The sequence below is a fragment of the Malus domestica genome, chromosome 05, assembly GCF_042453785.1.
Source record: "Malus domestica chromosome 05, GDT2T_hap1".
NCBI lineage: Eukaryota > Viridiplantae > Streptophyta > Magnoliopsida > Rosales > Rosaceae > Malus > Malus domestica.
In genome coordinates, this window is record NC_091665.1 from 5286647 (window position 1) to 5304485 (window position 17839).

Sequence of the window (17839 nt, forward strand, 5' to 3'; positions counted from 1 at the left end):
TTCTGAAATACTTGAAGAGTACGCCTGGACAAGGTTTGTTTTTCTCTTCTCAAAACAACTTGAACTTAAGCGCATATTGCGATTCAGATTGGGCGGGATGTCCTACAACACGAAGGTCAACTACAGGTTATTGCGTCTTTTTGGGCTCTTCTTTGATCTCTTGGAGGTCAAAGAGACAAAAGACCATTTCTTTATCATCCGCAGAGGCCGAATATAGAGCCATGACTGGAACTTGTTGTGAACTGTCATGGCTTCGATATCTTCTAAGGGATTTAGGTTTGCTTCATCCAAAACCGGTCTTGCTGCATTGCGACAACAAAGCAGCGCTCCATATTGCTGCTAACCCAGTCTTTCATGAACGAACTAGACATATAGAGATTGATTGTCATTTTATTCGAGACAAGATACAAGATGGTTCAGTCATCACAAGGTACATTCCTTCTTCAAACCAGCTTGCAGATGTGTTCACAAAGGCATTAGGAAAGGAGGCTTTCTCATCCATCATATGCAAGTTGGGAGTACTCGATGTACACTCTCCAACTTGAGGGGGAGTGTTGAAAAGACAATAAAATATGTTAAAGGTTCTCTACTCCCACGCTGGACAGAAGGCATATGGACAGAAGGAATAAGATCATTCTTTCACAGCTAAGTTAGCATGTGTGTTGCACTATTAACGTGGACAGCAAGGCCACTGCATGTGGTTACTGACAGCTTCAACAAAAACAGCATGGGTGCCTCTTTCTTTCCTTTGTTTATTACATGCGTCTGTAATTATCTTGTATATATGTTCTGCTGCCATTACAGCAGTTGTAAGAATTCAAAATATATTTTTCACACGATTAGATTGAGATAAAAGGTTTCATCGTTGTAACATCAATTTCTGGATAAGGAGGGAGTTCTAGCCGGCGAGATGGAGTCGTTAGTCGTTACGTTAGTGGTAGGATAAATGATGTCAGGAAGTCGTTCTTCCCTTTTTGGTTCACCATTTATCGTAGTTTTCATGTTTGTTGGCTTTTGAAAGAAATTAACAGAATTAGGGTAATATAGAGCAAGTTTTGAGTTTCATGAAGTAAAATGACGACTTTTGAGTTTCAAGGGTCAAAGTGGGATCAAAATCGCGTTCTAAGGGCAAAGTGGGATCAAAATCGAGTTCTAGGGTCAAAGTAAGATCAAAATGGAGCAAATTTGACAGAAGAGCGGAAACATGGTAGAGTGGCTCAAATTTTGAGTTACAGGGAGCAAAGTGAAATCAAAATCGAGTTACAAGGGGCCTAAAAATAGGCCTCGTAAATATGGGTAAGTTGGTACATGGGTTTATAGGACGCTGGTAGTGAGAACCGGCAGAGTCAAGTACAAGGTTCCGATGGACTATTTTATGATTTTTAATTATTTAAGGTTAAAAATACTAATTGTTTGGCCTATTTTATGATTTTTAATTGGAGTAGTCCACCTAGCAAATGAAAGTTTAAATCTGAGAGCTGTTCTTAGAGAAAATAAGAGTTAATAAATGTTAAATAAACTCATAATTTTAACCAATACTAAAATTTAATGGCAATAATATAAAACTTCTAATACCACTCACGATTGCTTATTTTATTCATTTAAAAGTTTGAAGGCTAGAAGCCTATAAAATAGACTATAAATTTCTTACTTCAAATTATTACTTTCATATTTACTATTAGGCCTAATTGGATAAATGGTCCCCGTGGTCATAAGGTATTCGGATGATAGCCCCTGTGGTAAAAAAATTCGGATTTAAACCCCTGTGGTCTAAGTCTGTTAGGATTTAAACCCATGTGGTCTAAATCTGTTAGGATTTAAACCTTTCTGTTAAATAATGCTGATGTGGCTGCCACGTGGCTGCCAAATGGCTGCCACGTGGCAAAATAATAATTTTTAATTTTTTTTAAAAAAAAACCTGAATTAAAAAAAAAAAAAAAAAAAAAAAAAAAAAACAAACAAACCGGATCTGCAAGAAGAAGAAGGAAGAGGGAGAGGGAGGAGGGCGCGAGGAGACGGCTCCGGCGAGGGGGGAGCTAGTCTCCGGCGGGAAGAAGAAGAAGAAGAAGAAGAAGAACAAGAAGAAGAAGAAGAAGAAGAAGAAGAAGAAGAAGTCGCGCAGGGAGACCGGCGGGAAGAAGAAGAAGAAGGAAGAAGGAGAGGGAGGAGGGTCGCGCGGGGAGAGGGCTCCGTCGGGGGGGGGGGAGCTGGTCTCCGGCGGGAAGAAGAAGAAGAAGAAGGAGAAGAAGTCCGGCGGGGTGGGGGAACGGGCGGAGGGCGGAGGGCGGAGGGCGGGGGGGATTTTCTGGGTTTCTGCGTTTTTTTTTTTTTTTTTTTTTTTTTTTTTTTAATTCAGGTATTTTAAAAATTATTATTTTTGCCACGTGGCATATATGTGGCAACCACGTCAGCATTATTTAACCGAAGGGCATAAATCCTAACAGACTTAGACCACAGGGGTTTAAATCCGAATTTTTTTACCACAGGGGCTATCATCCGAATACCTGTTGACCACGGGGACCATTTATCCGATTAGGCCTTACTATTATATAGCTTCATGCAAAGTTCTAAAAGACGTTAAGCGCTAATCAGGTGACGGGTTGGGGCCTAGCGCTTAGGTGGCGGATTGGGGCATAGCGCTTAGGTGGTTAGCCATAGCCTATGCGGATTAGGTGGATTTAAATAAATTTATTATATATCATATAAATAAGTGTCTGCATACTTTAAAAATACATAATTTTAATGGGATCCATACACTGCAAAATATAATAACATATAAATTACAAAGTATTAGAACATAATTAAAACATGGGAACACAAAGCATGTAATGTTTGTTCATCTAAGTATTCAATAAGTCTTTTACAATTTATTTAAAAAAAAAATACAAAATGAAAGTTATATACTTTTTGTCTAAGTGAGAGTCGCGATTTAGGCGGGTCTGGGCGGACCAAGCAGGCACCTAGGCGGTCTAGGCAAGTGCTTAAGCAGGTATAGACACTCTTTCTTAATTTTCAAAGACCTAGCACATTTTTTTAGAGGTGAAGTTGCTCTAAAACAAACAAGATACTGACATAAATGGACTGCGTGATTTGATAGAATTCTTAATTGTCTAATGTGTGTGAAATCTAAATTACAAGGACAAATATGTCATAAAACAAAGTATAGTGACAAAAGTGAAAGTTCTTGTAAACTACGTGAATTTTGTGAAATTTCGTTATTGTTTTGGGTAAAGCTGTGCGAATAAACAGGACGGCTATGATTTAGCCGAACAAAAAGTGGACGGCTAGGATTAGAAATTTCGCGCTAACCCTATGTCCCCGCCTTCTGGCAGGTGAGCGAGACGAGATCCCTAAAACCCAGACGCAGAGACATTTTTCCTAAACCCCTACTCTCTCTCTCTCTCTCTCTCTCCCTTCGTTTTCTCTCTCTTATAGTTTGTGGTAAAGAGAGAGAAAGTATGCTGCGCCGAAAAATTAGGTTAACCAAGGAGTACTTGTACAGAAAGAGCTTGGAAGGCAAACAACGATTGCTTTATGAGAAGAAGCGCAAGATCAAAGAAGCTTTAGAAGGTTTCTCTCTCTTTCCCCCTCTCTTTCTCTAGAATTTATATAGATGTGTGTATGTTGTAAGATCCAACGTTGCCCAGGAGTGATATATGTATATTCTCATATCTATCTATCTAGCACGAGGCTTTTGGAGGTCACTGACTTTGGATTTCATCGGAACTCCGAGGAACTCCGAAGTTAAGCGAGTAACGTACGAAAGCACTCCCATGATGGATGATTCACTGGGAAGTTCTCGTATAAGTTCCAGAAACAAAACCATGAGGGCATGAGCGGACAATATCGTGCTACGGTGGTGGAGCGGGTCCGGGATGTGGTGGAACCCGGGCCGGGATGTGACATATGTTATTCGTTTCTAATTGGGTGTTTTGTTTTGGAGTAATTGAATTTGTAACAATTTTGGGAAATTTGTTGTCTTTGCAGAGGGGAAACCGATACCCACTGAGCTCCGGAATGAGGAGGCTGCTCTTCGTCAAGAGATCGATTTAGAAGACGAAAACACTGCCGGTATGGGGTCTATGAAAATTATCAATTTATGATCATTTATCTATGAAAGTTCTCTTTTTTTTTTGTTTTTTTATTATGTATCAATGTGTTAAAGTTCTTGTGTAATCGATAATTTATTAATTTGTAATTTTTCGGGTAGTAATTTAAACCTTTATTTGTTTAGTTTTCATTAAGTTATGCTGTTGATTCTTCATGGCTTTCATTTCTGAATCCCAGTCCCAAGGTCACATATCGATGATGAATATGCAAATGCATCTCAAAGAGACCCAAAAATTTTGCTGACTACTTCTCGGGATCCGAGTGCACCACTAATACAATTTGCGAAGGTTGGTCTAGCCTTTTTCCTTACGTGCCACATTAGTTTTGCTGCACTCTTGTGTTCATTTTAGTGATATTACGTAAGGCCGGTGTTGATTATTGATTGCCGTTCAATGTCACCGTTGTTTCAGGAATTGAAACTCGTTTTTCCCAATGCGCAACAAATGAATCGTGGTGGCCAGGTTGGTGCATTCTTTTGCTTAGCTTTTATTTTTGATTGTGGAGATAATTTTTAGGAAAACTAATGAAAAGGACTTGAAAACTTTGAATTTTAACGATAAGGACAAAATAAAGGGTAAAGTGAATAGTACCAAGATTGATTTTTTAGTGTAAAAATGTGGTTTTTAGTTAAAGTAAACAGTACCAGAAACTTTTCGTTAAAGTTCCCATAATTTTTTCCACTCAAAGGGCCTTTTGACCTAATGAATCATTGACTTCTTTAAAAGTTCTGCCATTTTCAATCTAACTGGAGGCACTAGAAGGTGGACAGAGTGGTAATCTGAACTGATGTGCACATAATGCTTTGCATGATGCTGTTTGATCACTTCTTATGAATCAACATGCATCACCCAACCGTTGAGTTGTGGGAAGATGTTTTCTGCACGTTCAATTTATTCAGTTTTTTTGTGTGAATTTTTATGTTTTTACATTGTTAATCATTTTTTGTGTTACAATTATGTCTAGATTGACCTCTTTACTTGAGAACGTTATGACATTTAAGGACGTACCTATCCTGTCATTGATGGTTCCGATGCTTTGGTCTTTTTGGTCCTTTTCCGTACTTAGCTAATGATATTTTTTTTCTCTAAATCCTGCAGGTTATTTCTGAAATTATTGAAACATGCCGTTCACACGAATTTACGGATGTTGTGTTGGTTCATGAACATCGTGGTGTACCAGATGGTTTGATTATTAGCCACCTTCCCTTTGGTCCAACAGCTTATTTTCAACTACTCAATGTGGTAAGTAGTGTGATAATTTTTGTGTTAATGTTGGACAAATATCTTGGTATTAAGACTGATGTAGGACAGGAATCCAGACAACATAAATTCCTTAGGGCCTTCAGCAGCAAAAATTAGGAAAATGTGAGGCCGAGATACAATTTAAAAAAATTGAAAGAGAGGGATCATGATCTAAAGGTATGAATAGGGCTAGAAAGGATTTCGTTTCATTGCTTAACAGTTCTTGCGGGAGAGATGGCCTTGGGTTTTCAAATTTGTGATTTTGAATGGTTGATTGTACTTAAGCGGAGTCTGGTTAATGCTAGAAGTGATTGTCAGGTGAAAAAAATAAGGAGAAAGTTGAAGAAGATCAATCTCGCCCCTCGCATTGGTGATGAAACTCTGTTGCCTAAACCTAGCAAGAAAGCCTCATAGCTTCTAAAAGTATTGACCGGAATATTTTTTATTTTTATTTTTTATGAAAAGAGTTAAATGGATGTATATTGATAGACTTGGATCCAGAGTTTCAAAGTCAAGCATAATAGGCAAGTCAATAGCTGGAGATCACCCACGAATGATCCATGGACCACTATTAAAATCCTTCTCCAGGCAACTTGAGCGACTCTAATTCTGTAAAAAAGAATAGTAAAAAACAAAGCAGCAGCTTCTAAGTGAAAAGAACCATAAAATGAAGGTTTGATACTGACAATTGCAGATTGCCAATCTCGGTGAACATTGGTATTAACCAATACATGTTTTTATAGTATTACTTTTTTGACTTTGTCATGCATTTATTGGATCTGTGCTTTGACTTATTTATTTTGAGCACTCTGCTAATATTATTTTTGTTGTAGGTCACAAGACATGACATCAAAGACAAGAAAGCCATGGGAACGATGCCTCAGGTTTACCCACACCTGATACTTGACAATTTCACGACCAAGGTATCATATCTCAATTAAAGATTCCAGCATCTTGATTGGTTACTTTACTCTGTACATTATGCCAAGGTAGATCGGACCCCATTGATCCAATTAGAGATAGTTTATAATGGTTCAGAGATGAGGATGATTGATTATAGTTATTCTCCAAAGATTTTTCACCAGTTATTTATGACATACCCACTGACTATGAAAATCATGTGAGGAATTTCAATGTTGCTGGTCTGACTCTATATATTGAGTTATTGATAACCTACCTTGGTGATATAATTAGATGAGGCCATCTTTCATCTCTCTCTCTCTCTCTCTCTCTGTAGTGCCCTCCCTGATTACTATTCTTACTAATTCTAATCCATCCAATCCTGCTATGTCTTAATCTTACGTACACTTACATCACTGCATCAGTGCTTTTTTTTTTTTGAGTTGGCCTTTGTAGTTACTAACCTGTTGACTGTTCCATTGAATATGATTTTCTTTTCTTGATTGTTCGTAGTTGGGTGAGAGGGCAGCAAATATTTTAAAGCATCTCTTTCCAGTGCCAAAGCCGGATACGAAACGCATAATCACTTTCGCCAATCGGTCTGACTACATTTCATTCAGGTTGGTTTGTTGTCACATCTCTATAAGGATGGCTGTTGATATATCATATATCAAAATGATTTTCACATTTCTCATAAATTCTACTATTTGCACATGTTGGTGAATGTAGATAGGGCTTTCTTGAATGATACCGACTCGGGCTACTTTTATTTGGTCAGAACATATATTATGCAACTGTTTTATCTGGTTTTTCCTCTTTTTTTGTGCATTTTCGCTTCTTTTCTCGTTTTTTTCTGTTGTCTTTAACCATTGCTTAGGAGCAATTGTACATTGTATTCATTATATTTCTTTTCTTTTTTTTGGTCTTTAACCACTGCTTTGTGTTTCCATTTCCATTAACAATTTGAGAATGTACAGGCACCATACTTATGAGAAGCCTGGAGGTCCTAAATCCATTGAGCTGAAGGAGATCGGTCCTCGGTTTGAATTGAGGCTTTTTAAGGTTAGTACACACTGATGTTTTTTGTTTACCTATCAAATCCAGTACCTCCTTACTAAGTCGTGCAGGTGGTAATCAAATCACCCGATTTATCAATCATGCAATGCTTATTCCTAGTAGATTGTTTAATGTCTCATAGCATTACTTGTACGTGTTTACACTCGTTTTTTTCACTTTGATGTTGCAGATAAGGTTAGGAACAATGGATCAGGACGAAGCCCAGAATGAATGGGTCATCAGACCATACATGAACACAGCCAAGAAACAGAAGTATATGGGGGATTGATAATCTTTAGAGCTTTTCGTTGACAATTTTGTGTAACTGGTCCTTTGTATGATTCAACCGACTCACTTTTTGTTTATCGGTTCATCGATCCAAAGCATGGGACGATACAGCCTGTTAGTGTCATTCTGATTTACTTCAGGGCGACTTTTTGTTGCATTTTCCAATTTATTCCTTTAAATTTAAGAAATAGATGAGAGATGTGAAATCAGCCGTAAATGGTTGTGTAACTTTTCATTTGATCTGCATCGACAGTACAACATTCTCTAATCCTCCATGAGCTCAGGGTGCTCTTGACCCTTGTCATCCCTCGGATCAGGTGAGGCCAACTCCCTAAGGGGAGTGGGTGACCCCGTCGAGCACTTGGGCGTTACTTTGGCATCCTTTTCTGGTTGTCTTCATCCTGTAGGTCCCTTCGCGCTGATGGACTAAGCCCTCTTTTTTTCCTTCCTGCTTGCCATGATACTCAAGGGAGACGATCACTTCGTCGCAGAGAGTATGCTTAAGTCAGTTGGGTAGAAAACACAACCAAACTGTGTGGGTTTTAATCTGTTAACACTCAAACTTGTAGATTAACAAACTAGAACAACTTTTGTTGGGCTTGGAATTAAAGCTATAATGAAATGGCCTCAAGATTTAAGTAGTTTATTCCTCAAAACTGAGCCATATCCACTGTGTTGCTCAGAATACATTGATTTCAAAGGTTACAAATAGCACTCGGCTAAAGACTAGAATTTCCTCTCCTTTCAATCGTCCGACCCCCTTACAAAAGGTTCCCACCCCTTTTTATAGGCCCTCAGTGAACTCAGAAAGCCTTGAGCTCACCTACTTTCACTTTTCTGGCATTTAATGGGCACATACGTAGACTAGCATGCTGACAACCTTTTGTAACCATCAGCGATGAAGTGACATTTTGCGCAGTCGGGATTGCACATTCTTGTAGACCAATGTGTGTTGAGCGACCTCCTGGGCAGTGGCTCGACAACCTTTACGTTATGTTCTATATACTTCTGCTTTTGATTGACACATGGATTGATTGTTTCCAGAGTAGGCCTGCTCCTAAAGCCTTGTGCCGTAAAGTTTTCAGTCTTCCCACGTGTCCTTGACGGTTGAAAAGTACTTTATGTCGTTTAGTTGAACCAGGATGGTGAGCAATTGACTATAACGCTTGACAAGCCTCCTTTTAAATTGAGCCTACATTGCACCACCTGTTGGAGTTTACGTCAATGTTTACAGTATGGTACGTCACGGGTAAGATCCCATAATACCCCCTCCATAGATTGTCTCTTAACTGTACAGGGCGGCCAATGAGTATGGAAAAAACCTAAAAAAAGTAAAACAAGTTTTAGCCATCTAGAAATCACTATTAATGTATATGATAGGTTTCCAGGAAATAAATAGCATACCTGGTCAGAGTCTACATGAATTTTGCATGTTGTGCAAATTTCTGAACCTCCAAGCTGGTTATCTACAAACATAAAATCGAGTCATTTATTTAAATTAATATAATATAATCTAAATCTAACCCTCCCTACACACACCATAAACACAATAATGTTATACAAAAGCCTCCTGCTTGGATACCAAAGATAACTTAGAGTCCCGGAAAAATTAATCTGCAGAAATAATTAAGATCCCTTACATGTGGAAGTGTTTCTCCTATTCAGGATCAAAACTTTCAAACACTTATTCACACCAAGTATTTTTCCCTTACAGTTTGCGTATATCGTTTTTATATGCATTGTGAAAAAAAAAAACCCAGTAATATCAAGTATAAGCAATGCGTAATATCAATCATACACATAAATTATCAAGATTCTACCCAAAAAACAATGTACACAAATTGAAAATTTAGTCGAGAAATCAAACAAAAATTGAATGTTTTCAAGAATCCATACAAACACAGAAAAATTTCAAGAAATCATACAAAAACTGAAATTCAGTTAAGAAAAAATACATGACTGATCGAAGAGATTGCTTCCAGAAGACCTCTGCTTTTTGGTTCCACCTTCCACCACCTCCGTTTTCCTCTTCACAGAAATAGTCACAAATAATGTGCTTCTGTCAGCAGTTCTTCCGAGGACGCAATGGTGTTGCGGGCGACGGAAGCGTTGACGACGACGGAGGACAATCCACCCAGAATGAAGTCGCAGGCGACTAAGGACAATTGAGAAGAGGTAAAAATGGGAGGAAAATGGGATACTGAGTGGTGAAGCCCTTTTTCTTTTTGCTTCACCACTCAGTATCCCATTTTCCTCCCATTTTACCTCTTCTCAATTGTCCTTAGTCGCCTACGACTTCATTCTGGGTGGATTGTCCTCCGTCGTTGTCAATGCTTCCGTCGCCCGCAACACCATTGCGTCCTCGGAAGAACTGCTGACAGAAGCACATTATTTATGACTATTCTGTGAAGAGGAAAACGGAGGTGGTGGAAGGTGGAACCAAAAAGCAAAGGTCTTCTGGAAGCAATCTCTTCGATCACTCAAGTATTTTTTTCTTGACTGAATTTCAGTTTTTGTATGATTTCTTGAAATGTTTCTGTGTTAGTATGGATTCTTGAAAACATTCATTTTTTGTTTGATTTCTCGACTAAATTTTCAATTTGTGTACATTGTTTTTTGGGTAGAATCTTGATCATTTCTGTGTATGATTGATATTACGCATTGCTTATACTTGATATTACTAGGTTTTTTTTTTTTTTTTTTTTTTTCACAACGCATATAAAAACGATATACGCAAACCGTAAGGGAAAAATAATTGGTGTGAATAAGTGTTTGAAAGTTTTGATCTTGAATAGAAGAAACTCTTCCACATGTAAGGGATCTTAATTATTTCCGCAGATTAATTTTTCCGGGACTAGTTTATCTTTGGTATCTAAGCAGGAGGCTTTTGTATAACATTATTGTGTTTATGGTGTGAGTAGGAAGGGTTAGATTTAGATTAGATTATATTAATTTAAATAAATGATTCGATTTATGTTTGTAGATAATCAGCTTGGAGGTTCAGAAATTTGCACAACATGCCAAATTCCTGTAGACTGACCAGGTATGCTATTTACTTCCTTGGAAACCTATCATATACATTAATAGTGATTTCTAGATGGCTAAAACTTGCTCTAAATTTTTTAGGTTTTTTCCATACCCATTGGTCGCCATGTACAGTTAAGAGACAATCTATGGATGGGGTATTATGGGATCTTACCCGCGATGTACCATATTGTAAACATTGACACAAACTCCAACAGGTGGTGCAATGTAGGCTCAACTACGGCTGGTTCGGTATGGGATACCGAAACCCTTGTCCCGATTCCCAAACCGAAGTTTTTGGAAATCCCAAATTCAAGACCGATCCCAAACCAAATTTTCGGGAATCCCAAATTTTTGGAATCCAGAAATGGTTTCGGGACAAATCGGAAATCCCAAAATAATTTTGGACTATTGGTAATCCCAAAACTACAACTAACTCAAACCGGTTTCAAATCAAAATCCCTATTTGTAATTTGTAAGTGTTAACCAAATGAAAAAAAAAACTCAGAAAACAAAACCTATATTACCAAATATGAACCCAAATGATACATGTAATCTGAATAAAAAGAAAAAGAGTTCTAAATTTATGTTCACCTAGAAGTTAAACTCAAATCCTTTAACTAAAAGTTAGCTTTATAAGTCACACACACACCCTGTATAATAATATATCTAAACATATATATAGAGCGAGAGAGAGCAAACCCTAAAACCACCAAAGTAGAATTCCAAAGCTTTCAGAGATCAGGGAACAACTTGTAAGGATGAAACCTTCTAGGAACGAGATGATGCAAAGCGAGAAGAAGCAACAAAAATTATTATGAAAAATTTGGGGTTCCTATTCCATCTTTACTCCTCAATTCGAGCGAATTTAATTCTGAGTTGTGGGGATCTATAATTTCATTTATGTTTACTTTTCATGTGGTTATGATGTTGAATCATGACCGTTGCATAGGTGGTGATCATGATATGTGTATGGTCTGCACAAGTCCTATCACATTTTTGGGTAAAATCAACTACCTGGGGTCGAATGGTTACAAAAATTTCATGAAAAAGGAACCGGATCTCCTCCTGAGCATAGGGTGGGGATCCTCCTGACCGGGCTATCTGGACTATTAAAATTTGATCAAACGGCTACAATAATTATAACTTTTAGAGAGTCTCATGTTTGTAGCTGTTAGATCAAATTTCAATGGTCCAGATGACCCGGTCAGGAGGATCCCCACCCAATGTTCAGGAGGGATCCGGTTCCAATGAAAAATAAACAAGAGAAAATTTGAAATATGTCCAATTTTATAGGCTTACTTTTGAAATAAGTCCAATTTTTAGTGATTTTTACTTTTGAAATAGGTCCAATTTTTAGTGAATTTGGACCCATATCAAAAGATCCCGATAAACAAAGTAGAGCAAAAAGCACATCAAAATGTGGAGCTGCAAAACCCTTGGATTAAAAAAATGAAAATTTAGATGTTATCCATTAGAGATTTACAACCCACCAACTGAACAAAACCCACATAAATGTTTCAAAGAATTAGACTTTCTAAGACCCTTTTGGAGCAACAAAGTAAAAACCCAAAAAACTTTACCTTGCAAATCCAATTATCCAACAACCAGAGAAATGAAACCAGGTAGGCCTGCAAATTACAACAGGTAAAGGAGTGGTGCAGTCAGTGCTATAAATCTCAAGATTGAAGAAAACCTATTAAAGCATTCAAGATAAAATAGCAGAGAAAAGTCATGACACGTGGTGTAATAAGATTGGTTGAAAATCTTATCATAATCTTAGCTAAATTATTGTAAACAGATAATGACACGTGGCGCGTCGGGATTGGTTGCAAATCTTAGCGGAAATCTATTCACAAAATAGTACGTTTGGATAATAATACGTGACGTGACGAGATTAGTTAAAAATCCTATCCGAAATTAAAAATATTTTATTTATTTATTATTTTATAAAAAAACTAATAATATTTTAAATGGGCTGGGTGCCAGCGCATTTTTTTTAGGGGTGGAGATGCTTTGGCGTATTATTGTTCATTTGAGTATGTTATTGTTCACTGAGTGGATAAATGGACTGGGTGCTGGCCCATTTGGGTGGAATTGTTCTTAGCACTGTATGCCGGAGGAGTCCCGTATTTTTCTAATGAAGAAAGAACAATGACATTCATTTTAAAGTCTTGTAGCCTTTAGAAAAAGATGCCAATTAGATGCTTAACACCGGTAGATTCATTTGGTTGTTTTTTCTTGGCTTATCCAACCAGCATATGCCCATTCCTCCTTTGCGGATGTGGATTGAAAGGAAGTTGGGGATGGACATAGATCCTTCCGCCTATCCAAAAGAAAGTAATGGTTTTTTTTATTTATTATTTCCGACTATTACAATTCCAAATATATATTTAAAATTAAATAATATATATATTTTTTATTTCGGTTCGGTTCGGGATTATCGAACAAAATGAAAAGTGAGACTGATTCCTGTACCGAATTTTCAGGATCGGTTTTGGATTTTCAATTTGAAATTTTTTTGGTTTGGTTTTGGAATTTTTTCAATTCGGTTTGAAATTTTCGGTATTTTTTTCCAGCCCTACTTTTAATTCCACTAGGCCTTGGACATCCCGTTCTTCTTTAGGCCTTGACTTTTACTAGGCTTTTTGTGGCCCTTTTTTTTCGACCTATACTATTTTTAGGGATCGAAAAGGATCTCGCGTTAACACCCCTTCCCTTAAAATAAAATATATTGTTCCAATTTGTAATAGAATATCATTGTCATAAAATAAAATAAAAAATTGGATGATGGGACCCTTTTAAAATTTGGGGTGGGTAAAAGAGTTGGACCTTGGCCGATACTCTAGGCCTTTTAAAGGCCGCCTTAAACCTTTCGCGTTCTCGCTCGTTACCTGTAAACCCTAAACCCTTGCATCTGCTGCTGGGGCCTGAATCCTCCGCATCATCCTCATCACCGTTTCTCCACCGTTGCGACAGCCACGTTCCTCACCTCTCACTGGTTCGTCTCTCCTCGTCTTCCACCTCCCCCTTCTTAGATGAGATTCTAGGTCACCGCCCTCCGCCCAACCATTTGCAGTTCGGGATCGAAGCAGATCTCGCAGCTCCGCCTTTTTATTTGCTCAAACTTAAGCAATGGCTGAATTGCTTCAAGTTTATATTGCTTTTTCTTTTTTCTTCCATGAATTTGATTTTGAATGGACTATTTTGGTGCTTGGCATTTTTCGTTCCCGAATCCACATTTTTGTTCATTTTTTGTTTTTTATTTTTGGTATTTTTTTTTTCAATTCTTTATGTTTTCACAGCGAGAGTGAATATGAATTTCAACAACGTTAAGGTTCCGAAAGTTCCCGGTGGTGGTGCAGTTTCTGCTTTGCTTAAGGTTGGCATAATTGGTGGGCTTGGCTTGTATGGAGCTGCCAACAGTCTGTACAATGTCGAGGGAGGGCATCGAGCCATTGTGTTCAACCGGATAATCGGTGTCAAGGACAAGGTTATAGGTCTAATCTCTACTGTTGCATTTTATCTGTATTTCAAGGTTATACTTGAGTAGATTTTATGAACGAAGTTGCATTTTCAAATGTAGTATTACTGTGGCTTGATTTGAATGGCCAGCCCCAAAAGCTCTTGACTTTAATAACCATATTTATACGGGGTTATATGCTATCTGTTGAGATGGTTCCAACAGAGATTAGCGATCCTATGTGAAGAGAAACTTCCCAGGATGCTTGTATCCTTTGTAGACAATTTATCCTAAATGAGGTTCGCCCCTCCAGTTATAAAACTAATGGGGTTTACCCGAGTCATATGCTTAATTTGTTCAAGTTAAGGACGAGTCTAACACACCTGTCGACTTACTTTGTGTGTGTGAAACGTCTTTCAGGTCTATCCAGAGGGTACACACCTCATCATTCCATGGTTTGAGAGGCCAGTCATTTATGATGTCCGTGCACGACCTCATCTAGTGGAGAGTACTTCTGGGAGCCGTGATCTCCAAATGGTTGATATCTTTTTCCTTCCTTGCTGTTAAACGGAATTTTGACAACTTCATGGCTTGTAATTTTGACAATAGATAAATCTCTATTCTGTTTTATGTATGTGATGTATGCATAGTGTTAGCATTTAAAACCGTATCCTCTTATGTTCAAAACATGTCTTTTCATCAGGATATACTTTCAAACAAGTTTTAATTACAGAGACAATTTAGTTATTTCGGTTTATGTTGTCTGCAGTCCTTGTCCTCAATGTTAAATTTTTGTTTTCTCATTGTGCTGTCCAGGTGAAAATTGGGCTTCGAGTGCTTACTCGACCTCTACCAGACCAGCTGCCTACAGTTTATCGGACTCTTGGTGAGAATTACAATGAGAGAGTCCTTCCTTCCATTGTTCATGAAACTTTGAAAGCTGTTGTTGCACAGTATAATGCTAGTCAGCTCATTACTCAGAGAGAGGTAGGGAGAAACCCTCTTACTATACATATGTTCATTTTCCTTTCTAGTCAATTTGAAGTTTTCCCCCCTTTTTTTCATACCTTGTCCACTTGTATAGTTAATAGTTATTTAGATGAAGAGGTAGAAGTTCAAATGTTTCCTTAGTGTTGATTATTCTTTTTATGTTTAGACTGTCAGTAGGGAAATACGAAAGATTTTGACTGAAAGGGCTGCCAATTTCAACATTGCGCTGGACGATGTGTCAATTACAACTCTTACTTTTGGGAAGGAGTTCACGGCTGCAATTGAGGCCAAACAAGTGGCTGCACAGGAAGCTGAGAGAGCCAAGTTTGTTGTGGACAAGGCTGAACAAGACAAGAAGAGTGCTATCATCAGAGCAGAGGTGAGTTATAACACATTCTCAATACAGATAATATCTACTGTTCTTGACTTAATTGCAATTTTACCAGCCATTAAATCGAAAGTATTGGTTTTTAAGCGTATAGCTTGCTGAAAGCCATGGGAAAGCCACATGCATGAACCAACTACTTTATAGATCCTAAATCAAAATGTATCCCTAATTTTCATTATATTATGCTCATCGTTGAATTAGCATCAGTGATTTTATTTCTTAGTCCTGTGATGATCTTTAGAAACAAATCATACAAGTCCGTATATAGAATAAATTTGCATTTTACTAGTTGCGTCCAAGTACTCCATTTACGGGGAATAAGATGGACATAAAGTCGCAATATTCCTATATGAATGTGGGTGTTCCTCTTAAACTTTTGTTTTGCTTAAATCATTTCTCTGTTGGTCAGGGAGAGGCGACAAGTGCCAAGCTGATTGGTGAAGCTATTGCAAACAATCCGGCATTTATTACACTGAGGAAGATTGAGGCTGCAAGAGAGATTGCACATACAATCTCAAATTCCGCAAACAAAGTTTTCTTGAACTCAGATGATCTGTTGCTGAACCTTCAGGAGATGAATTTGGATGTCAACAAGAAGAAATAGACACTGCAGGTTGGACTTGTAATAATTTCGTTTCAGATTGTAAAATTGTGGAAATAGTTCCTTGAAGAGTTGAGCAATGGACCTTAGAGTTTACTTGTCTTTTGATACACCGCTAGTTGGCATGGCAATTGCTGTTCGCAGAGATAAATTTTGAACACTTAATGGAACTTTTCTGATGCAATTACTTGTAGGTGTTTCACATGTTATAATATCTGATGTTCATCCCGTCCCTCTATATTTTGCTCCATTTATGGTTGATAATTTTGTAAATTTCACTCATAGGCATGCCCTTCTTGAGCCTTCAAGGTGTGGCTTTTACCGGAGAAAAAATTTGGCCGGAAGTGTGCAGGCCGAATAGGCAACGGTATTTACTCTCCATTTGCGCTACTAGTATTTTGCAAACAGTTGATCAGTCATGTGACTTCCAAACTGTTTCTGAATGATTCCCTCGCAAATGACCTTTATGCCTGCAACTGAAACCCACTGTTTATCTTCGTCAATCTTCTTCTTTGGTAGCTCAAGGCATCCGTTTTCTCTTATGCTAAAATCTCCATTTTTATTTGTTTTTTCCATCACTCTTGCAAGTGAGGGAAAACATAGTGGCATGTTCAAAGTGTCCACATTGTTCTATTATTGACACGGGACGCTATACTAAGAGGAAAAGTAAGCATAATCAGAAGCAAAGTGATCAAAATTATTGCAAACTCATATGCGCATTCATACAAGTACAACAACAACAAAGCTTTTTCCCAATTAAGTGGGGTCGGCTGTATGTCACTTCCTTCATTAGATCCAAGTATTCTTAAGTTTTTCTTATATTCTCTTTCAAAGTCATTCTAGGTCTTTCTCTACCCCTTCGGCCCTGAACCTCTGTCCCGTAATTTCTTCTTCTAACCGGAGCGTCAGTAGGCCAATCAGATTATAGTCTATATAATTCCTCATGATTGACAAAAACACAGAGAAAACCAGCAGCTAAACAAAATTACAAAGCAGAGCTCAAGACTGGAGTATAACTATTATACTAACTCGTGATTAAACTCTTAAACTCATAACAAGTAGTGTAAAAAACAAGAGCTTCCATTACATTCACAGCTTCGCCGCTTAATTACCTAATGGGCTTTATTAAAATCAGCAGCTGCATACTTTGTATTTGTAGAAGCTCAGCTAAAGATACACCCGACGGACCACATGTCTAATTTTAGCTGATTACAAAGTAACTTCACATATGTCCCCGATATCAATCAAGTCGTATCTTGAGAGGAGGGGATCAGAGAGAACCAAAGTTACAAGAGAACATAACAGGAATAAAAAATAAAAATGTATAATCAAAGATAATTCAGTATCAAAGTTATATGAAAACTCAGCCTTTTTTGCACTATATCAAGGTTCGAAACAAGAATTTCGAATTTTGAGTCTGATACCTAGCAGGAAAGTTAGAACTCTGAGCTAGAAGGAGAGAGAGAAAAATGTAATTGTAATTGTGTGCACCACCCCTCTCTTGACAAACAAACCAGGTAAAAATTGGGACCTGTAATGGAAATCATCGAACCAAAAACAATTCCAACCGCAAGAGAAAAAGCAGTCAACACTCTTGTCACCAAAGCACCTTGGACAAAACTGAAAAGAACCAACCCATTTGGACCAACTACAGTTGAAGGTTGACAGAAAATGTTCAACAAAAATAACATCACCAACATATTTGGACAGGCAGTAAATGATACAAATAAAGAATCACCATTTTTTTTTCTATTTGCATTTTCTAGAGTAAGAAAATA

At 37.8% G+C, this 17839-nt stretch overlaps 2 protein-coding genes across 2 annotated transcripts; both read left to right on the forward strand.

Moving 5' to 3' along the window:
* Positions 1-3283: 3283 nt before the first annotated feature.
* Positions 3284-7812, forward strand: LOC103436106 (uncharacterized). The gene is made up of 9 exons (XM_008374519.4): positions 3284-3570; positions 3988-4071; positions 4288-4397; positions 4521-4571; positions 5208-5351; positions 6185-6274; positions 6765-6871; positions 7229-7313; positions 7498-7812. Exons 1-9 carry the CDS (start codon positions 3459-3461, stop codon positions 7594-7596), a joined length of 882 nt encoding a protein of 293 aa, XP_008372741.3. The 5' UTR covers positions 3284-3458; the 3' UTR covers positions 7597-7812.
* Positions 7813-13378: 5566 nt separating this feature from the next.
* On the forward strand, positions 13379-16248 carry LOC103436107 (prohibitin-1, mitochondrial). Its single transcript, XM_008374520.4, has 6 exons — positions 13379-13620; positions 13925-14112; positions 14503-14619; positions 14899-15069; positions 15239-15451; positions 15870-16248. The coding sequence occupies exons 2-6, from the start codon at positions 13936-13938 to the stop codon at positions 16062-16064; spliced, it is 873 nt and encodes a 290-aa protein (XP_008372742.3). The 5' UTR covers positions 13379-13620; positions 13925-13935; the 3' UTR covers positions 16065-16248.
* The last annotated feature ends 1591 nt before the right edge of the window (positions 16249-17839 follow it).

Coding starts and splice junctions, on each gene's coding strand:
- LOC103436106 (XM_008374519.4), top strand. CDS start 3,459: ATGCTGCGCCGAAAAATTAGGTTAACCAAGGAGTACTTGTACAGAAAG. Junction 4,572..5,207: donor AAATGAATCGTGGTGGCCAG/GTTGGTGCATTC, acceptor TAAATCCTGCAG/GTTATTTCTGAAATTATTGA. Junction 5,352..6,184: donor ATTTTCAACTACTCAATGTG/GTAAGTAGTGTG, acceptor TTTTTGTTGTAG/GTCACAAGACATGACATCAA.
- LOC103436107 (XM_008374520.4), top strand. CDS start 13,936: ATGAATTTCAACAACGTTAAGGTTCCGAAAGTTCCCGGTGGTGGTGCA. Junction 14,620..14,898: donor GGAGCCGTGATCTCCAAATG/GTTGATATCTTT, acceptor TGTGCTGTCCAG/GTGAAAATTGGGCTTCGAGT. Junction 15,070..15,238: donor AGCTCATTACTCAGAGAGAG/GTAGGGAGAAAC, acceptor TTTTATGTTTAG/ACTGTCAGTAGGGAAATACG.